Below are 23,396 nucleotides of genomic sequence, written 5' to 3'. Positions count from 1 at the left end.
GCTGAAGCCTGGAGAGCGAGAGGGGTTGGTGCGCACTGACCCCTCTCGCTCTCCAGGCTTCGCGGACCTCTCTGCAAGCAGCAGGAGCACTCCCGCTGCTTGCGGAGAGTTGCCTGCATGCCGAAGCTTGCGCACGCTGAGCTCAGCGCTCCAGGCTTCGCGGACCTCTCCACAAGCAGCAGGAGCGCTCCCGCTGCTTGCGGAGAGTTGCCTGCATGCCGAAGCCTGCACGCGCTGAGCTCAGCGCTCCAGGCTTCGCGGACCTCTCTGCAAGCAGCGGGAACGCTCCTGCTGCTTGCGGAGAGTTGCCTGCATGCTGAAGCCTGCCCTCGCTGAGCTCAGCGCGTCCAGGCTTCGCGGACCTCTCAGCAAGCAGCGGGAGCCAGCGCTGGGCTCCCACGGCTTGCAGAGAGCTGCCTGTTTGGGGACTGGGGTCGGGGGAAGCTTGGGCCTCCCCTGCCCCAGCCCCGTGCCTGGGGGGAAATAATTTTTTTTCCTTTATTTCCCCCCCAAAAAACTAGGTGCGCCTTATGGGACGGTGCGTCCTATAGGGCAAAAAATACGGTATGTGCCATTGCAAACTCAGGAATATAGCTGATACTCTATTCTTGGGGCTTCAACAAAGGGTTCCTTACTAGAACACTTCACTTGAACTCCTTTTTTCACCCCCCCACCCCATTTATAACAGCTCAGCTGAGCTTCCTATCTCATGACCTACTCTGTTCTAAATCATTAAATATTAAGATGACACAGAAACCTTTAGACTTAAACTTTACTCCATTTAATGCTCAGCACACGAGACACAGGATTCTCCTGATACACATTAACTTCTTCCAGAGACAGCATGAGCACAGTACAAGCAGAAACAATTCTGTCTCCTTGGGTATGTGGGAGAGCTGTGCTCGTGACAAAGACTTTAATTTTCTTCTGCTTTCAAGTCTGCTTTACATGGGGAAAGTGGCCCTCAAACTGCTGTTAAACCCCAACTCCCATCAAGGATTAATAGGAGTTAAGAGTCCAACACCAGAGGCTCCCCATTCTTGATTTACACAAATACACAGAGTGTATCACTCTTTTCTGCACCTGTAAAGTACCAAAAATGAAACAGCGAGTGAGCAGGTAAAGAGTTATGGGCTTTTCATAACTTATTAAGAAGCAATTAAACATGCATGGACATTGAATTACCACAAGCTTACTACCACCTTTTTACATAACATTATTATATGCCTATCCTATAGGTCAGAAGAGTAAAAAAAGTGTTTTGTATCTAACTGAACACCAGCTTGGAGTCATTAGTAGCCAGTGCTTGTTCAATGATCCTGCTGAAATGAATTATCTAAATCCAATCAATAACCCCATTGAGCATATTTTCCCACTGTATGGTCACCCAAACCACATTCAAACACAGTTTTTGATACAACAGGAATCTGCTTTAATAAAAACTGATCAAGTAAAAAGGTACTACAGGGCATGTGCAAGTCTTTTAGACATGCTACAACAAGCTCTTTGGATCTGAGCCAAGACTTACATGTAACAAACTTCAAAAGCCAAAGTTAACACAATGAGCCCAGAACATGGAATCCTAGCTACTCCATATAGAGGCGATGTGGACATACATTTTTATATTTGAGAGATACTTTAGATGTCCATGCACAAGCACACACACCATGCATAGTGAAAGTAGCCCTTCAAAATCTGACTGACTTTTCTCTGAGGGAACCCCACTATTTGTGCACAGTATATTATGGAAAGGGAAGCACTGATGCGTCCGATTCCTAAAGTGTCTGCATACAAAGATAAGCCCATAGTTGAAAACAGTACCAGAACTTGGTATACACAATTGGCAATGCAAAAGAGATGGGGTTATTTACTACTACTACTACTACTACTACTACTACTACTACTACTACGTAAGAGACAGGTTGCCATCACCCATACTCGTCACAGAGGAAGGCCTAGTACCTTTTATAAGTAACAGTTGCTTCAATCAAATACTATAATGAAGATTTTCCCCCCACTCATGCAAGATGAGCTCTCTGTGGCTGCATTCACCCATTATCTTAAAACCATAGTTAAGATTTAAATACGATTAAACATGAAGCAGCAGCATGGTATATATTGTTCAAAACTTCCCCCTTTGCTCCCCTTGGAGGAACAAACCATAAACTTTGGCTTGCCATGTCATCAGAACAAAAGTTTGTGGCATGTTTGCCTCAAGCAAACCATGAGCAGTAAGGCAAGAACAAACTGACGGTGCAGCTTGTGCTTTATTTGGGGAGGAATCAGCCACAAACTCAGGTTCAGACATGAACTATGGTTTAACATGATGTGCAAACAGGTTAACATTCCATTTTCACCTTCATTCAGTCTGTTCTAAGAAAGCAGATCTAAAAAAGGACACCACAGACCACCTTACCTCTACAAGGAAGGTTGTTTAAATCTTTTAACACAGCTCACATACCACACTGACATCTTTTTCCTATAAGCGAACTGATATCCAACTTAAAGACTACTAAATTCTATAGAAGCATGTAGTCCTTTACTCAGAAGGCTTTACAATCTTAAAAAAAAAAAACCTACTGCAAAATGGTTGCTTTACACTAGATTTCAAGGTCAAGTGAGGGGCAGAGATCTGGTAATAAATCAGCAACAGAATGTCTACAGTAGCTAGTGACAGTTAATCACAGGAGAGCTGCCATTTAGTGATTACAGTATTTGTAGACTCTTCAAAGTGCTTTCCAATTTTTCAGGACAGGTTGGGAACTTTTTCAGTGCAAGAGCTTCGTCGGCAGGCCTCAAGGTGCCACATGCAAATAGCAGGCAGGACCAGAGGTGAAGTAGACAGAGCAGAGGATGCACTTCCTATCTTTGTACAGTTTAATGTATTTCAGCCATGCAAGAAGCAGAGGTTTCTATACACACCTCAGTCCTTCATCCCAGCCAGAGGCATTATCACAGTTCAAGGACTGCAATACCTCAAGGACCACCTGTCTCCATATGCACCTACCCAGACCCTGAGATCACCTTCTGAGGCCCTTCTTTGTGTGCCTCCTCCACAAGAGGTCCAGAGGGTGGCAACACAAGAACAGGCTTTCTCTGCAGTAGTTCCCCATTTATGGAATACTTTCCTCAGGGAGCTCAGCTGGTGCTCTCATTATACACATTTAAGTGCTAGGCGAAAGCGTATGTCTTTAACCAGGCCTTTGGCTGAGTGACATCTGATGCCCTTTTAAAATGTGATGTGGAAGGGGATTATTGGGTGGTCCTTGGTTTTGTTTTTATTATGTATTTTCTGTTTTTTGTATTGTGATTTTATGTTGTGAACCACCCTGAGGTCTACAGGTATAAGATGCTATACAATTTAATAAATAAATTGGAGGATGTAATCCACTGGGAGCAGTCAAATACAACATTCCTTGTTTTGCTAGAGTGGACATGCAAGGGAATGTTTGGTCCAGCCAGTTGAAACTTCCTATTCCTCCTGACCTGGAGCATCCTTCCTTGCATGTGACTGGTAGGTGGGTGTGACCTTTCCAGACCTGGTAAAAGGCCAAGTCACACAGCCACCTCCCTCTCTTCGATCTTTTTTTGTCCTGTGAACCTCCTGATTCACCTGGACTGTACTGCTGGCTGCCAGCCAAGCAGTCCCCCAGGTTATCTCCCATATGGGGTAAACCTGTTTGTACATGTTTGTAACTTTAAGCCTAAAGCCTGCCTTCAGGGATCACACTGTGCTCTGCCTGTTCATGAGAAAAACCACTTTTTGTTACTTATAAATAAGTCTGTTGTGTCTTTATTCTTTTAGGAGGGATCAAAGGGGTCTTACCAGGAATAATAGAACATATCTCAATCTGGGCAAGCCAGATTGAATTGTTTATTGTCTTAAGAGACTCACAAAAGTTTGCAACCAGTTTTCTGCTGCATAAGAAGGGGAATGTAACTCTGCTATATAAAGAAACTTGCTAGTGCGAGTTAGGAAGGATATTAATCAATATATCCTCTCCTGCCACCCTCAACATTCCCACATAAATAAATTCCAGCCAGGCAAAAGAACTTGAGAAGAGCACTGAAAAGGGCAGTGAAGCCCCCCGTTTGGGGAAGTGTCTTGAGGGTTGGAAAGACCTGGAGAGCCATATTTTACCTCTAGACCTGAGATTTCCTGCTCCCGTTTTATGGAATAGCAGTATTCATAGGGACAAACACATGGAATGCTTATTTATTGGTTGTGCCCCTTACTTTTAAATTGCAGTGCTAATCTTTTTTATGTTCCTGGCTGGTTCTGCAAATGGGTTTCTTTCAGTTTCAGACGGTGAATAACTCTCATGTGTCTCCAAAAACAGGATCTAAATTAAAAGAAAAACTTGTGCTCATATCCTTTCATTCTTAAAAAAATAACAATCAAAACAAAGTATGAATTCAATGGCCAGAGGAGTAGTGAAGTCAGCATTTTAGTTAACCACAAAGTCCATCTTAATAAGTATTCCAGAAGTTTATTAGTATATTAAGGGTTATGAGAAAAAAATAACTGCTATTTAAAAGGGGAATGACTCATCTCAGGAACAAGAAACAAAAAACCAGATGCATATTATTTCTGCACAAAGCAGCTGAATACAACACAGTATGATCTGATGCTAGAAGCAAAAAGGTATTAAGTTTTTAAAAACTCCCTGGATAACAGTGCTATATCTTGTTTTAAGAATAAAACTACTGAGTCTGCCCACTTTCTAGGAGACTTAAAAAAAAGAAAATGAACAAACTTGTGAAAAACAGTGTTGTATGTCTGTTCCTGGAGCCGAGAATATATTGTTGATCATCACACTACTCTTTCAAATTCTTACCTCCTATTCACTGCACACCTAATCTATGAAATGTGTGCAGAAAGACAAAGGTGGAATTAAAAAATGTCAAAGAATCTCCAGCGCCACACTTCATATCAGTCTAAACAAATGTCCTGAATTTTTTTGGCAATCTCAGTTCTAGGTAAAAAAACAAAGATTCCGGACTTCAAGGTAATACAGTAAGTACATGCATCCCTTCTGAAAAGTGCGATCATCCAAAGTTCAGAGGTCAGTTAACAACCTGCAGCTTAAATATAAACTTTCCAAATATAGAAAATCTATACTTGGTCGAAGGTAGCTTCATTTCGGGGAGAGAGGGGATGTGAATCAACATCTAGAACAATTGAGGTTGGCAATGCCAAAATGAACACCCACATTTTTACCATTTTGAATCTTGGAAACCTATCCTTGGAGCCAGCAAGCTGTAGACAGAAAAGATTTAAGCTAATTTTGCAAATGATTTTTTTTTTGGCGGGGGGGGGGGGTTGCCACAAAAACAAAATTTGGCTTCACTTTGAATAAAGCCTTTAAAGTACAACATGCAAGGTTCACTTTCCAACTGTAATAAGAGGAAACTCTCTGTATGGGAAACCTGGACTGCTCCAAACACAGGATCTCTAGAGGCATAGCCCAATGGAACGTTCAGTACACAAAATTAAGACAAGCTATTAAACAGGCTGGATGCATGTCACAGTAGATTAATATAAACCTATGTTGCAACGACATGCACAGTTAGTTGCCCAGTCTCAGAATGATTTCTTAAGAGCTAGAAAAGGGCAACTAAAAATTATCAACGGGTAGGAGCAGTGTGAGCCTTTTTATTTTTTAAAGAGATAGGGAATGCTAGGATGGAGGATATGACAGAGGGTTTATACAATGACAAATCAGGTGGATCAAATTGGGGATTTGAATCCAACATTCATTTTGATGCACTATTTTTCTATGTACAGGGTCTACCTACTCTATGAACAGGAAATCATTCTGGTATGCAGTCTCTCTACAGGTAATTTTGTGATACAGCTCAACAACAATTTTACCATGTGATCAACTGCTTGAATGGACAAGGCCTGATTTGTAGTATTCATGACTAAACAATGCAGTCATAAGCTTTTAAAAAAGGACTGGACAAATTCAGGGTAGTAAGTCTATTAATGTTAAAATTGAATTTCTGCAGTATCCTGTGAAATAAACAGCCGCTTGACAGAATTAATCAAATCAGGATCTGAAGCAGCTGCAGAACGTTCATGTTTTCAGGCATTAATTAATCCATGTAGGATTATACCTGGAACCTGTCAGTGGGACTACAATATAGTATCAGCAGCTGCTCTGACAGCATGCGCCTGAGAACTGTCTTGTGATAAGACACCCCAGCCAGATCAGATGGCAGTCTGAAAAGCTCTATGCATAGTAACATTTCTGACTAAAAAACTGCAGCCTTAATATAATTCAGACATAAAATGGTAAAGAGACTATGAAATTAAGATTGTGAATAAGAGGAAGTGATTCTCTGCATTTTGATGATTGTGTCTATTGATTTACATAGGGATTTCAGTGGACAACATGGAATTCGTAACCAGAATATACATGTATACATACAACATAAAAATAGTGAATACTATTTTAAAATGTAAAATATTATAATACTACATCATAATACCGTATGCCAGGGTGGGGAAACATCAGGTCACAGGCTAATCTTGGCCTGCCAAATTACCCCGTGAGACCATTTCCCCCATACCACGCCTACCTGCTGACGTCAGTAGTTACATCAGCTTATACGGAGGATAGGATTTAATCCTGCCTTGGCTGTCTTGTCCTGTTCTCAGCAGAGCCCTCCCACTTCCTTCCCAAGGCCCAGCTCCTTGCTTACCCAGCTTTGGGAAGGCAGTGAGAGGGCTAAGGGCAGGCGTCAAATGTTGCTGAGGGCCACCAAAAAAGGTATTGAGGGCCGTATGCGGCCCTCGGGATGAGCATTGGACCACTCTGTCTTAGAAGCTTATAGATATTGATGTCACACACAATTGCAACAAAGCCAACATGTTACTGGCCAGTGTGCCCACACATGCCCACTTGTTGACAATCTACACTACAGCCTGAAAGAATCAATTGCCTCATTCAGTTTAAAAAGTAGCCTCAAGCTAACTCTTTTCTCCTACCACTAAGTAGTTATTTACAAGCATGAACTATCAGAGGACAGTTGCCTTCCAGAAATCTAACAAATACCAACCCAGTCCAGACCTGCCTATTCTTCCTTCCCCCCTCACCCAAGATCTTCCAAAGTATTTTAAACATGAGTCTATGACATGCTGTATTTCGGATGATAGTAGAAAAAACAAACAATTGTAATTCATCTTCAAACTCTTACAAAGGCTAGGTATTTCACAAAACACCTGCCCCAAGTCAAAATACAGAAAATCCAACTATTATCAATGCATAGCTTCTTGCTACTCAAGGAATAACAGCCCCATCCGATCACTCTTTGAAGTCACTCAACCTATTCACATGAGTCACACAGGGATACTCTCTTAAATGATCTTGGTGATTTATACCACTTTCTCTCAGCCGTGTATGTAAATGATGTAATTTCATCAGTGCTGCCCCTTCAAGTTATTGTTAAAAATAGCACAGGCATGATACACTGATGAAATGGATACACTCAATGCAGTGAGGTAATGCAATAAATCAATGGTCCTTCCTAAGAAGCACAACACAAGACGTTAGAGAGGATAGCAGCTCTGCATTTTCTACTTGGTCTTTTCTTCCTTCTTCTGCTTTCTTTTTTGCTTGATCAGAGAAAACAAAATGATGACTATTCAAACTATAAAATAAATTTAAAATCAATTTGGGGAGATAGTCATCACCAAAAACAAGTCATTTTGCTGCGTGACAGCTGACCTGTATTGCTACATCTTGATTCCCATTACTTCTAAAGTTGATCAAAAGGCTGCATCATTTACCCCTTTTAAGACTTAAAATTACCTAGACCACATAGACTCAATGTAGGTTAACAACATTAGAAACAGAAGAACCTAAGTATGCCATAAACAATTTCCATGCTTTAAAAGTATACTACTAAAATATCCCATGAAAATTTACAGTACTGTACTTAAATGTGGCCATGAATTTAAAAGAGTTCAGGTTCAACATTCCCTTTCATCTTAAGTTTAGAATACTGCTACATGGTAGAGCTGCATAATGGACAGAAAATCCATGTTTTACTAATTTTGCATCATTTGAAATCTTAAATGGTGAAGTATTTGGAGTTTCATCTGGTTTTCATTCTCCTTGGCTAGGGCCGGACATACTTCTTCACATCACTTTCCAAAGTTTTCCATTCATAGTAGGCCCTCACAATCAAATGGCACAGGTCCTGACCCAGCCACATGTTATGATCTCCTGTTCTATGGAGCTTTCTATTTTATCAGGTTATATTCCTCTCAGACTAAGGCCTGTATACTACAGGTGCTGTTTGACAGAAGTTTTCTCAGCAATGTTAGCCCTGATATTTTTTCATATTTGGACCCTATACAAAAACTACTACAGTGACTATAGATTCCAAGCAGGCTGTAGGAAAATGTAGAAGTACTTTCTCAATTCTTGCAGAATATTATTCTCACTTGACTTAAGTTAGATGTAAGTGCACATATTTGCACTCAGTTGGGAGCCATCATCTCCAAATCAATTCAATACTGGCAATATAAAGATTAAGCTTTTCCCTTCCCCCCACATGCGAGTGGATATATTCTGGGTATCCTCTTATTATTACTGCTGACACTTTAACCTCACCTTCTTTAAACCACTGGATGTTCAGCTTCAAATGTTTTTTAAATAAGTCTTCCAGAGAAACATGTGTGTATACAAGCAACATATATTAGGAAATATGTGAGCAAGAGACAGACTGAGTAATGAGTTAATAGCAATAGCAAAAAATAATGAAACTAGCAATCAGCAGTATTCTTTCATCTCTTTAAAATTTAACCACTCTGTGCAGGAAAATAACCTGGGGGGGAAAAACTTTAAGATGCAGATTGATTCTATGCTGAGGTACAACATCTATAACAGGGTAGAAATCTTCTTCAGTCTGACAGCTATACTCCCTTGTTGGAAATCTTCAGGGGCCACATGCAAGTGGTGGTTGGGGTCAGAGGCAAAAGGAGGAGGAGCAGCTAATTTAAAATTTACCTTTGTAGAGAAAGACTAGTTTCATACACTCACCCCTCTCCTCCATCCAGGCAAGGAAGAAGCATTATCAGAGTTCACAGACACATTCCACTCAGGCAAAAACACTCAAGGAGGGCAAGAAGGTGGGCCAAATGTCAGACCAATTAGGGTGTGGTCTGGGAAGAGGGGGTGTAGCTGGGGATCCAACTCAAGGATCAGTAGTAAAAGCTGAAGGGTATCATTTGGACCCTGGTCTGAGGTTCTCTACTCCTTTCAGAATGCAGAACTGTCTCACACTATTTGTTTTACACCCTACTAAAAATGTTAAAAGAAAGAGAGCCCTATACACCACCTCACATAAAAATCACATGTTTCTATATTGCAATGATTGTTTGAGCTTGGAAGATGCTACATTCTTGACATGACTGCATACCTGTTATATATGTTCTTATGTAAGTGCTCCAAAAAAGTCATATGAGCCCTGTGCAGTAAGGTTTTAATGTTTTCTCCATCATAAACCACTACTGTAAAAGCTTATCGAATGTAGAATTCTCTTCAACATCTGGTTTAATGTACTTTATCCCACACTATGCTTTTGGAAAATATGCTGTGGTCAGGACAACATCTGTTACAGTTCTAAACAGACATGCTGCATACATAAATACTACTTGTTGCTCTTATCATCTGCCCAAAAAGTAGAGAGAATAATCTTGTTTTGTTTTCTGTTTACATTCAGGGACCTTAATTGCAGGTTCTCTAGCAACAATAAGATAAAAGGAATGTCCAATGTTTATCAGGTACTGGTCTACTGAATGCCTGTATTCATTGTTTTTAATATTGGACTAGAGCAATGTTCTCACAAACCAGTACCCTCCATATGTTACTGGACTCCAAGTTCCATCAACCCAGGCCAGCATGACTAATGGTAGAGGATGATGGGAGCTGTAGTCCCACACATCTGGGGGGCACCAGGTTGGGAAACTCTGGACTAGACTGATTAGACACAGATCATTCACTGGATTATTGTCATGGAGGCTCTAGTTTTGTCTGTGCATGTGATCTAACAGAATGGAAAGACTGTTTTCAATTCTTTTGGAAAAAAGACAAAAAGACAGAAGCTGAACTTCATAATGAATTAAACTTCTTGGACTTGCTTAGTATTTTGCATAGTCAAGTTTAACTCTTTTTGCTTCAAAGCATACTTTAGGACGTTGAGTGTCTATGTACAATACTTTGGCACAAGAGAAGTTGTACCTATATTAATGACAGTACAAGATTTTCCATCATCACAGATCATTTGGTGAAGAGGGTAGTATCACAAATAATCCTAGATGATATTTGGGGATTGCCAATTGAAACAGAACACTGGGAGCATTGATACTTTTCCTAGCACCAGAGTGAGTTAAAGTTTGTTTAATTAAATCTCACATTCTAAAATCCCAATGGAAGTTTGGATAACTCACTCTGGCTCTAGGAAAGGTATCAAGACTTCCACTGAGATTTTAGAATGTGAGATTTTAATAAGCAACCTGTATCTCATTCTGGTGCTAGGAAAGGTAAGTTTTGCTCATTAAGATCTCACATGCTAAAATCCCAGTGAAAACAGAGAGGACCAGACCTATATAGATCCAGTGATATTGGAAGTGTATGCCCTTGAGGTATGAAACATACAAATTATGAAAAACCGCAGAAGAACAATAACTGGACTTGAGGTAACAATAGAAAGCAGCTTACAATTGTTTATAAAGTGGAACTTAATTGAAGCATTGGATATTCAGTACAACAGTGCTTTGCCCTACATGCACAAGACAGGCTGTCAATTCAGAATCTGCCATGTAAGTCTCCACTGAAGTGGGCTAATACAACCTGGCTATTAATTCCACTTGCATGAACTAGAAAAACTGAAAGCAGATTTGTACTTGATCGAGACATAAAGCAGCATGCATAATAGCATACTCCCTTGTTTTCATTCTCTAAATCATTTAATACTATTATAATCTTTTAAAGACACAAGGAGGAATGCAAGACAGAGCCATGGAAAACACACCTGCACATCAATACAATAAAGAATAGCAACTCCTGTGGCTAACCAGAAGCTCTGGGGGCAAGCACTACTATAATTGTTGCAGTTACAGAACTGCCACAGAGAGGCGAGAGATCAAATTGTTGCACTGGAAAATAAATAGGGAATGAACAAGGCACTTTCCTTTCCTTCTGGATTACCGCTGGATTGTTCACAAATATATACCCAAACCAGGAACAGCACGCCTAGAAAATTAAGCATTTCCTGTTTTCATCAAAACTGAACTAAACAAAGAATTTGGATTCACTGCACATTTTACTTTCAAGTAAGTATTAATAGAAAAGTTATGTCTACTTATAACTAATGTCACTTCACTGGCAAGGTTCCAAAACACAGAAAGTCAAGGAACAAAGGACAAATAACTTGGCTTCTGCTTTCCAAGTCTTTGCTGTAGAATCATCATTCTCTCTAACCCTGGCACAAGAGGGAAGTTTCAGCACACTTGGAGAAAGCCGGAAGTTTGCAGAAGTACAAATCCCATCTTAAGAAAAATCCTAAATGGGGTTTGAGCATGCTCAGTCACTATGGAATGCTGGTGAACTACTGGGGCGGGAAGGGGGAAGAGGAAAGGAAGAACAGAAAACCAAATGGGAGGGGAATTGGAGTATACTGGAGGGGAGACTACTAACTGGAACTCCACACTGCAACGTTTTGTTGCAAATCCAACTTTTCAACATCCCAGTGCATATTCTGAAATCACCAGTGGTTTCAAAAGAATTGTTTTTAATCATTATACAGGAGATATGGAATGCAAGAGGCTTATTCAATACAGAAAAAGCATTACTGGTTATAACACACAAAATATAGATCAGAATTCCTTCCAAAGGACAATTTGCTGATGTCTAGTTGGTGTTGGAGACCAAGTCCAGAAATGCAAAGAATGGAAATAATAGAAATAGTAGAATTGTAGAGTTGGAAGGGACCACAATAGTCATCTAGTCCAACCCCATACAACGCCCATGAGCATTAAATACTAATTTATTGTCAGGCATAATTTATCTGCATCAATTTATCTATAAACTGATATTAATTCAGCACTGAACGAGAAACACCAAACACACTTTATCAACTAGAGTCAATTCTTAAAATATTTTAAAGCAGAAATATATCTTTTTCTTCAAAAATAGGAGTATTACACAGAAATATCATGCAAAACCCATAGATGCACCTTTTGAGTGTTTCCCTGAAGGCCTCTTGGGTAATGACTCCTCAATGGAATGTGCTGATGTATGTAGTGCATTTTCTAAACTGTTACCGATGTTGTTTATGGGGGTCTCAGATCTTGGAGTGACCTGGGAAGGAAGAAAACCACAAGAAACAAACTAGTCAGTTTTATTTCTCCAAGTCAGAATCTTCTAATAGCCCCATGGCTATTTAATTGAAAACAACTTTCCTATTTACAAGTTCCTTTGTATTTATGGTATGTTATCATACCCATGATGAGGATCCAAAGGCTATTGCACTATGAGGTTTCCAAATTAGGATTCAGTTCAAGGTTTGGCTTTGCACATGAACCAAAACCATGTGAACAACCTGAAGACTCTTGTTTGTTGAAGCCTAGCTTGCATCAGTTTGTTACTACTGTTTATCCTAGTTGCAAAAGGGTACCTAACTTCCTCAAGATTTCATTTTCTGGATATAAGCCTGACTCTCATTTCACAACCAACACAAGTTCACCTAATACAATGACTCACTTTCATAAAATACACATATGAACAAAAGGCCCCAATCATTTCCAAATGCAGCACTTGTGGCTACCAATGTTATTGTAGCTGGGGCTTAATACAACTCTAACTTTTTCCTCTAATGCAACATATTGTTGATATTCCTCAGAAGGAAGAAATGCAGTAGAACAATTGTTTACAAAATCAGCTGTGTTTTCTGAGGCCCTTCCCTTTCTTAAAGTTACAGAATGCAACTGTTGGAACATAAACCACTATATACACTGCCTTAGTAATCATTGTCCTCCCACCTTCTAGACACAACAAGACATTTGCACACAACTCACACTGGAGCCAGCTAGTCCATGCTAGGACCCCTAGCTTGCCTACTCGCCTATTTCTGAAATGTGGCCCCAGCAGGATCCCAATAAGTTATTGCTCCTCATCCAGTCACACTTTCTTCCAGTGTTAATGGTCTCCTAATATCCTCCACCTGCTTTCTAAACAGCATCATACTCTGTCCATCTCTATGTCTTTCATCATCCCTGAGACACAGAACCATGTGCACCAAAGCAGCACTTGCCCACCCAGCATTACTGTCATAAACAGGTGTTGAAGACCAGTATTTGTTATTTCTAAAGTACACCCCCACATTCTAATAGAGTTAGCCTAAATGTAATTGTTTTAAGTATTCCAGGCATCAACTCTGTATAAAAACTGTTATACACTACAACTGTAAACTGAAGGCAAGAAATAGCATTCATCGCAGAACTGACTATCCATTAGCATCCTGATAAACAACAGGAACGTTGGTTGTTTTTTACAAGAAAAGTGGGTAAAGATAAACTTTGCTCTCAAGGAAGCAAACAACTGGATGAATGCAGGCAACAAATAAAGTCAAGACTAATAGCACAATCCTAACTTTGTTTACTAAGAAATAAGCACTAACTGAATTCAATGGGGCTTACTACCAGGTAGGTGGGGTTACAACTGCAGCCTAAGAATATCTTATTGTTGTGTTAGGTTTCAAGGAGAATGTACAACAAATATCATCAAGTAAAAGAAGCTAACAAGCAAAGAGAATGGTACCCCAAATATCTCTTTTACAGATGTTGCTTCTGTTAAACCTCCACTTGCTGGAGAGAAGGTACACATGAGGGTATATTTTCTATAGCAGCAGCCAGCCTGTAGAACATCCTTCCCCAGAAGACCTTTCTAGCTCTTCTTGTGTTAAGTTTTTGTCACCTGTTTTCTTGCCATATTTTCTTTTTAAAATGGATCAGTCCCAACTCTTACCTATGATTAGATCAGCATCAAGCTCCTTCCTTCCCTTCTTCTCCTGTGCAAATCCCACCTTTCATGGTTTGTTTTAAACATGATGTAACATTATGCCAGCCTCAGTATTAACTAAGATTAATACTAACCAGGATTTTAAAATGGTCTGCAAATCCTGGTTAAAGGGGGTCAGGGATGACATTTAAAGGAAGCCATGGAAGGAAAAGTAAGTATGTGCAAGAGAAGGAGGAACATGTCTATCCTTAGCATGCAGCATGCTCTTGACACCAGGAATGATTAGGTGGGTCCAAGGCAACATTCTAGAAAGAACTGTTTTATATCATTATACAGATAGTTCTCTTTTCCCCTTTTGACAATCTCAGGATTATTGATAGCTGTAGGGTTAATTATTGCTGTTGATATAATATTTTAATAAGTAAATTATTTGTAGAATCAAAGCATCTGAATAAGCATTGAAAATATGACATTCATACAAGCCTACTTTAGAGTAGCATACACTTTTCACCACTAGTTTTCCTGTTAGTGATCACTTTTTGCCTAAGGCTTGTATGGGAAATCTATGGCCATAGAGATGTTGTTGGACTAAAGCACCATTATATGGATATTTAATGATGAACTGTATTCAGAACAGGAAAACATCCTTTTTAATACCTTTTTGTGATTTTAAGATGTGTCTGAGAAGGCATTCATTGAGCTGCAAATGAGTACCAGGAATCTAAGGCACTATACTTGCTTAACATTAATTAATTTTTATTGTCCTGTTGCATTTGTTACTATAGTATGCTATCATGTTTTTGATACAGTCATGAGTTAAATAAACACTGAGCAAAGATGCTATATTTTCTGATTTATACCACAAAGCCCACAGGATGCCAAAAGGAAGCTCTTTTTTGGATTCTCCACCCAAGGGATTCCAAGTTCACACTTTCTGGCCACTTCCATGAGTCCCAACTATGATAGAAAATACATCTTACATCCTACTGTGTAGTGTTTCAAGCTAGGCTTGTACTTTTTCTTCTCTGTGGTAAAGATTTTCATACAAATGTATTGCGGTGGTTTTCTGACACTTAAGAGTACTGGACTTTACAAGTGCGTAAAGAAGATTCACATCTAATAGTACTTGGGATTTGTATGGGTCATTTAACAGGGACTGCCAGAGAATGTTGTCTGTTGCTTGTCTAGCTACAGATTGAATCCAACAGCTCTGTGTGTGTGTGTGTGTGTGTGTGGAGAGAGAGAGAGCGCACACACACACACGCGTGTGCTACCTGTAGCTGGTCTAAAAATGTCAGTTTATTCCAATAAATGAAGTTTTATTCTTTGAAACAAAGAATAATTAAAAAAAAGTTTGCAGTAAGGATAGATTAGAGTTTACGTTTCTTAAATATACGGAGACTTGGAACTATCAAAATTCACAAAACAACACATTTCACTGTTTTTATATACCAACCAAAAAGCATGTCTCTCTCTCTTAAACACACACGGAAAGCAATGTTCTAGCAAAGTAAATATTAGCTATCAGATAGATGCTTCCATTCACAGACCTATCAGTCTCAGAATGGACCAGTTTGTGTCAGAACCCCTGAACCAGAACAGTTTTTTCACAGTGAAAGTTCTAAAGGATAGATCCTTAAAAAAGCTTCACTTTTAACATATGTAGTGTATTGACCTGTCAGGTTTACGTTACAAAGCCACAGTAACAAAAGCAAAGCTTGCCTTTGACCACTTCTGAAAAGTCTCAAAACTCTTTTATATTATACCACTCTATCAGGACCTTACCTGGAATGTAAAACCATTCATGCCTCATCTCTCATTACTGATGCTACACAAGAGACACATGTGAAAGTGTCAAAATAACAGTGACAAAACCAGCACACTAATAAACGATGCCTGCAGGAAGTAACTTTAACCTGTAGCTCCAAATCACATAGAATTCACTCAGCTATCTTAAATCATTAAATAAACAATTTCAAGCACAATTGAAAAAGCAAATACTTAGGTCTCTACCTTTCCAGAGTAAAACAGCAGGAAGCTATTCTCTTGGTCTATCTAAAGAATGGCCAGTGCAAAACAGCTATACACTTCACAGAATGGCCATTGTTTTACTTAGGACCCACATCTAAGCAGCTTCTGACCATTAGGCATGGGACTATCTTACTAGAGTTTAAAAAAGAACACCAACTATTGAGGTGTAGAAAGAGCATCCTAAGAGAAGAAAGTGTGAATGCACATAAGAGAATGGAGTTTGACACTCTACTGATGAGAAGAAGGGAAGTGGGATAGGGAGAAAAGTGACCTTTCTGGCCCATTGGTGAAACTAGCCAACAGCCACCATAAACCATAGCTGCAAGACACTCTTTCTCAGCTATATCCTAATAGGCAGACACCCTCCTCCCCGAAAAGAAAGAATACTGTCCCTGCCATCTCTACAATCCCTGGAAGAAAAGTCCCTGGATGTAATACACACCTTGTGGCAACCAGGACAAGTTCCCATGTTGCTAGCTGTGGGAGTGCTGGGACTCTTGCTAGTACTGGCAATGATGTTTTGGATCTTGGTGAGCTCTTGCCTCAGCACCTGCTTTTGGTGGAAACTGAAGGCAGGGTGGTTGGAGGCCATGGTGAAGAGCAGCAAAAACTCATCCCCAGTCCGACCCTCATTGAGCTGCAGTCCATAGTTGTTGATGACAGAGTCAATATGGGTGAGGGTGCGGAAGAGGACGCCAGCTGCTTCCCGGTGGGATGAGCCCAGGAGTGCAAGTGAGACCAAGAGCTTGCTGCGCACCACCTCATCTGTTAGGTTGGTGAGGCTGCCCAGATCAGCTGGGTTATTGGCCTTGATTTCGGAATCCCGCAGTGAGTGATAGTCTTTGCGGGCCAGGTCCTCTAGGCAGGCTCCCAGGAAACGTAACTCAAGTGGGATGCACAAGTCCAGCAGGCCACAAAGGAACTCCACCCGTTGAGGAGAAGGCAGCTCAGAAAACCAGCGGTACACACTCTCTCTCTGCAGTCGTGGACACCGCTTCTCTACCATGCTGCTAGCTACTGCCACCAGAGGCAGCAGAACCCCCCAGGGCAGAGGGTGGCCAGAGACGTGTTGCACAGGAGGGGAGATTTTTTTTAAGACCAGACCCAGATAGAGACTTGGCTAATAGGGCCTAGCCTGAAAGAGGGTTTGGTTGTTGGTTTGTAAAAGGAGGCAGCACAGATACCAACACTGAAGGGAAAGGTAGACAGAGCACCCCCACCCACCACCCCCAAAAAGAAAAAGAAACTAGGACTGAGGATCTGGTTGCTAATAAGGGTAAAAGTGCAGAGACCAAATTAATGAAGGGTGCAGGACCTGAAAAGGGAGGGAGAGAGGGAGGCAGAGCAGCTTCTGCAAGGCTGCAAAAGCGGATTAAAGTGGAGGACCCTCAGAGATGGGGCCAAGCACGAAATCAGAGCACCCCAATGGGGGAGAGGGAGAGGGAGAGGAGAGAACAGTGAGGACCCCAGCAGAAGGCCTCGATCGGAGGGCCAAAGGGGGCCCTGATCAGGTGGGGGAGGGGCGAGGGTCTTCCTCAACGGGCTGATGATGGTCGAGGCTGGGGGAAGGGCGGAGGAGGGCGGCGGGCGAGGGGCTGAGGTACCCCCCCGGCATGAAAAGAAGGGGTAGGAAACCGGGTGGGCCTCACGTGTTAATCTCCCCCCTCCTCAGAAAACGAGGCTAAATGGGGGGGGGCAAGGGGGAGGGAGGGAACTGAGGGAGGGCCTAGGCCCGTTATTTGGCGGATGAGGAGTGGAGGCCTCCTCTTGATTTCCCACCCTCCTCCTTTCCCCCTCACGGGGCGGCTCCCTCCCTCCGCCTCAGCCCGGCTCTCTCCATCCCCCTCTCCGGCAGGGCGGAGGAGAAAAGCCCGCCGCCGTCGCTGCTCACCCGCCCTCCTCCTTTCTTCCCTTGTTTTCCCGTCAGCCGCCGCCTCCTCCTCCTCCCCCCGGCGGCCAATCCACCCGCTTCGCCCGGCCGCCGTGCCGCTTCCTCCCCCGCCTCTCCGGTTCCAACGGCCACTAGCACGACAAAAGAAACCCCCGCGGTAGGCAATAGGCGGAGGCACACACGGTGCTGCTGCTGCTGCCGCTAGTGCTGCTGCCGCCGCCGCCGCCTCCTTCGCCGCCGTTATGTGTGGTGAGTGTGTGTGATTCCAAAGGCGGAAGGATCCCGCTTCGGCTGGAAGTGAATCGACCAGGCCGGCTGGGAAAGGAGGAGGAGGCCGGGACTCATTCGCGCTCGCTGCCCCGCCCACTCCTCCCACTGACGCGTCGCGATTGGTCTGAGCTCCTGCACCCTTTCCTTCATCCCCCTCCTCAGCTCCGCTGCCCTCCGCCGCTTTCTCTCAGCTCTTTTCACCGCCCACCTAACGGGAACCACTAGCAGTGCCGCCGAACATCAGCGGCTGTCAATCACGTCCCCCAAAGCCCCGCCCTTCAGCGTGTGGCGATTGGGCCAGGCTCTGATGGAGGGGCGTGGCCGTAGAGGGTCTGTTTCTGCGCGTGTTTGGGGCACGTGCTTGCCTTTGCCTTCATATGGCGGGGAAGAAAGAAGCGCCTTGGCCAATAGGGGGCTAGGGCCCTGGTTGCTTAGCAACAGGGAGATGGGGCTAGGGAAAGCCTGAATCGATAGGGCGAGAGGAGGGGGAAGTTGCTTGTTGATGGGACGAGAGATGCTCTGGTTGCCTAGCAACCAAGGCAGCTGCGGTGACTGGGTCAGTTGGGAAGGGGTCTTGAGGCTGTCTTGAAGAAGTGAGGACAAGAGGGAGCAAATGAAGAAGTTGGGGTCCACAATGGACCACCCTACACCTTAACATGGTGGAAAGAAAGGCCTATGTTAGCCTTCCACAACCTAGTCTACAAAAACTTTCCTTGTGCCAAAATAGATGCTTGATTAACAACAGGCTAAGATGTCGGTATAGTTAAGGCTATGGTTTTCCCAGTAGTGATGTATGGAAGTGAGAGCTGGACCATTAAGAAGAAGGCCAAAGAATTGATGCTTTTGAATTATGGTGCTGGAGGAGACTCTTGAGAGTCCCATGGACTGCAAGAAGATCAAACCTCTCCATTCCGAAGGAAATCAGCCCTGAGTGCTCACTGGAAGGACAGATCCTGAAGCTGAGGCTCCAATACTTTGGCCACATCATGAGAAGAGAAGACTCCCTGGAAAACACCCCGATGTTGGGGATTTTTAAAAAAATAATATTTATTACTTTTTTTAAAAGGAAAAAGAGACAAGAGAGGGGGGAAAAAACAAGAAGATCAAGAAAAAATAAAACAATACAATACAATATGTAAAGCATACAAAACACAACCTTAACACATTACAGTGGTGCCTCGCAAGATGAAATTAATCCGTTCCGTGAGGCTCTTCGTATAGCGGTTTTTTCGTCTTGCGAAGCAAGCCCATTGACAGCTTAGCGGATTAGCGCTATTAGCAGTTTAGCAGCTTTTAGTGGATCAGCTGATAAGCGGCTTAGCGGCTTAGGAAAAGATGGAAAAAAGGGAAAAAACCCCGCAGGAACTCGCAAGACATTTTCGTCTTGCGAAGCAAGCCCATAGGGAAATTCGTTTTGCGAAGCGCCTCCAAAACGGAAAAGCCTTTCGTCTAGCGGGTTTTCTGTCTTGCGAGGCGTTCGTCTTGCGGGGCACCACTGTATCTAACACAATGAACAAAACAAAACAAAAACAATTTTAAAACATACATCATACCTTTTCCATATTCTAACATTCCCTTATACCATCAACCTCCTCTCACCTCCCTCTTTGTCTCCAATTCCATTAATTGTTTCAGCAATTCCTTTCCATCTTTCTCCATTTTCTATCATATAAATATCTTAACCTATTTTTAATCTTATTTCCATTAAAATTAGTATACTTATTTAAGCTTAACTCCTTATAGCATTTCTACTAAGGCCATAAAAATTCATTCCAACATTTTCCTGTCGCTCATTAATTTTACAATATTTCTATATATAGACTTTAAATCTTCCAATCTTCTTCCACCATCTCCTCTCCCCGGTCTCGGGCTCTGCCAGACACTTCCGTCCACTCCATACAGTCCATCAACCTGGAGATCTCATGTCCGAGGCTCTTAACTCTTTTCCACGTCCCTTCTGCAGTTGTTCTTCATATTCTTTGATGCTAAAGAGCAGATCTCGAGGAAACTCCAATCCAACGACACCTCCACTCCCTCTCGACGGGTCAGCCAAATTTCCACAATTAAAGCTGGGATCCATAAAGTATTTCAGGGCATCTTTCAAAATTCCTCCAACTCCAAAGGCCCCCTGAGCTCCAATCTCCCCCTGACCCAAGTCCATATTCCAAAACTCAGTTAATCCCTGCATAGAGGGATCTTTCCAACTTTCCTTTTCCAGTCCAGGCCGGGCTCCGATCTTCAGAGTCTGACTTTTTCTAGTTTCAATCATAAAGGGGCTCAACTTATAGTCTTCAATTTGCCTCTGTAAGACTAAGGCTCCCCCTTGTATTGCTTTAGGTTCGACAACAGCAACTTTCTCCTTCTCCTTTTCAACAATTTGTCCTGATAAAATAGATTCCTGTGCCAAATCCTGAATAATTTCTGTATTGGTGCTCACTTTTGGTCCCAAAATGTCAGTTTTAGTAGTCATAACATCCATTTTTTTATGAAGCTGTTCCAACAAATAGTTTATCTTGCAAAATGCAGTTACTTAGTCTTCTCCTGTCGACATCTCTTTTTTTTATGGAATATTTATTAAAGTTTTCAAGAAATAATACAATGTAAAGTTTTTTATACAATGTAAAATTCCTCCTGTCGACATCTCGAATGTCCAAGGTCAATCTCTAGTTCCCACACTTCTTATCAAGCAGCTGGAGATTTCCCAGCTCCACTCTTGTAACAGTTTCAAAAGCTCCCTCTAGAGGGGAACAGTGTCCACTTGTATCAATCCTTTCAAAGAAAGTTCAAAAAGTAAAGTTGGTTTCAATTTTCAGTTACTTTTCCTCCCTTTTAAACGCAGAAGCGGACAATGGAAACAATATATTTCTCTTATTCATTTGACTGTCAACATCCGTTCTCTTCGCTGTCAATGAACTCTCCCAAAACGTCAATCACTGTCAGTCCGTTCCCAGGTTCAGAGCAGTGGCAATTTAATTCTAATCACTCTCTCCTGCAGGATACACGGTCCAAAATTTTCCCCCTCTTCTCCTGCTTCCAAGGGGGGTCTAATAATTTCAATCGATGGAAGTTTAATCCTTTACATAAGGCTTTCCAAGACCTTAACTTGTAAGCTCTTTGCTTCAGTCTATTTACAAAAGAGGAAGGCGGACTTCCTGTTTTGAACCTTCCCCATTCGATGTCAAATTAAGGTATTTAAAGACCCAATTTTCCGTACTACTCACGGGTTGTTGTTTAAAGTCCAATTGTCCACAGGAAAAAGTCAGAGCTCTCTGGCAACAGCAATGCGGCTTCACTCCGTGAAAGAAGCAGTCGATTCAAAGCACCGCGCCGCTCACCCCACGTCGCTCCGGATCCCCAAAACAGGGTTTCCCCACGAGTAGGGGAGGCGCGAAAGGTGCCAGCCGAATCCCAAGTTCACAGGCTTCTTCCGCCTGTGATTTCAGTGGGTCTCTGCCTTCGCCGTGGCGGTTCAGACCCTACTTTCCACGGAGCAAGTTCCTCCCGATCGGAGGAGCTCCACCATTGCCGGAGGCGCTAACCCAGAAGCCTGATGTTGGGGAAAATTGAGGGCACAAGGAGAAGGGGACAACAGAGGACGAGATGGTTGGACAGTGTTCTTGAAGCTACCAGCATGAGTTTGACCAAACTGCGGGAAGCAGTGGAAGACAGGAGTGCCTGGCATGCTCTGGTCCATGGGGTCACGAAGAGTCAGACATGACTAAACGACTAAATAACAACAACAAGATGTCCTAATTCTTATACTGTATGTCAGGCATAGGCAAACTCGTCCCTCCAGATGTGTTGGTACTACAACTCCCATCATCCCTAGCTAACAGGACCAGTGGTCAGGGATGATGGGAATTGTAGTCTCAAAACATCTGGAGGGCTGAGTTTGCTTTACGCCTGCTGTATATGGTATACCACTTATGTGGTGGAATGGAACCAGTGAGGCATAGTTATTTCAGGATACAAATTCTGGAGGAGGGACACCAGCAATAAAACTCCTTAAATGCATTGGTAGCAGGTGACCAGCTGGGGAGGTGGTTCAACCTTGGATGCTAAGGGAGTCAAAGGAATCCTAGAGGTGTTTGCAGAGAAGTTGAATGTTGTTTTTGCATTTTTCCTCACAGCATATTATTGTAATTATTATTATTATCTATTAAATCTGTATGCCACCCCTCATCTGAAGATCACAAGGCAGTTTACCAAAATAAATAAATAAATACAAAATAGAGAACACAAAAATCATAATAAGATATAGGGCAGATCTCTGCCTACTTTTGCAGGAAGGGAATCTGAGGAACTGAGTAGTGACAAGATATTCCAGGCTAGGGCGATTCATTGTTTCATACCAAGTGGGCTGCAAGAGTACTTTGACATGGAACCCACGGGCCACACACTGCCTTATTGGGGGGGGGTGAGGCCAAAATCTGACAACCCGCTGCCCCCAGCCCTCCTCCTGTCTTCCCAAAGGTGCCAGGCTTTGGGAAGGAAATGCAAGGCTCTGGCATGGTCCTAGAGCCCTCCTATCTCCTTCCCAAAGCTGGAAAGCACTAACTAGGCTTTGTGAAGAAACAGGAGGACTCTAGGACACTGTCAGAGCCATCACACCTTCCCAAAGTACAGTGCCTTGCTTACCACTTTGGGAAGGCAGGCAAAGGCTGGTGTGTGTGTAATTTTGCTTAGGGCCACTAAAAAGGCATTGGACTACCCTGTTCTAGGCCTTGTTGACAAATTAAAATCTGACAAATCACTGGGTTTGGATGGCATCCACCCAAAAGTTCTGAAGGAACACAAGTGTGAAATTGCTGCTCTCCTAACAAAAATATGTAACTTGTTTTTAAGATCAGCCTCCATACCTGAGGCCTGGAAAGTGGCCAGTGTATTACCATCTTTTCAAGAGGAATCCAGAGGAAGTCTGGAAAATTATAGGTTGGTTAGCGTATCTCTGTTCTGGAAAACTTGTGGAAATCATTAGTAAATATACAATTGCCAAGCATATATAAGAATATGTTTTGCACATTAGAGATAATTCAGACAGTAACTGAAAATAAAACCACTAATATTACACAGTACCGTTATACTAATCTAAGGTGCAATCACAAAGAGATATGTAAAAATATGCATTGTGTAAGAAGGTGGATAGAGATTCACTGATAAAACTCAGTGGG

At 42.3% G+C, this 23,396-nt stretch overlaps 1 protein-coding gene across 2 annotated transcripts in view; it reads right to left on the bottom strand.

Moving 5' to 3' along the window:
• ZCCHC14 (zinc finger CCHC-type containing 14) overlaps positions 1–18,483 on the bottom strand; it is a 38,023-nt gene extending 19,540 nt beyond the window's left edge. Inside the window, exons 1-2 of one of the 2 annotated variants that reach the window (XM_081872269.1) lie at positions 16,507–18,483; positions 12,251–12,374 (exon numbers count right to left, since the gene is read on the bottom strand). In XM_081872269.1, coding sequence (XP_081728395.1) covers positions 12,251–12,374; positions 16,507–17,070 — 688 coding nt within the window. In that variant the 5' untranslated portion in view covers positions 17,071–18,483. The remainder of the gene's footprint in view (positions 1–12,250; positions 12,375–16,506) is intronic. The other variant, XM_081872270.1, reaches the window with a different exon arrangement.
• Positions 18,484–23,396: the final 4,913 nt, after the last annotated feature.

This window comes from Podarcis erhardii, assembly GCF_964252035.2.
Source record: "Podarcis erhardii genome assembly, chromosome: 7".
In the NCBI taxonomy this organism is placed as follows: domain Eukaryota; kingdom Metazoa; phylum Chordata; class Lepidosauria; order Squamata; family Lacertidae; genus Podarcis; species Podarcis erhardii.
This window is presented reverse-complemented; position numbering and strand designations above follow the sequence as displayed.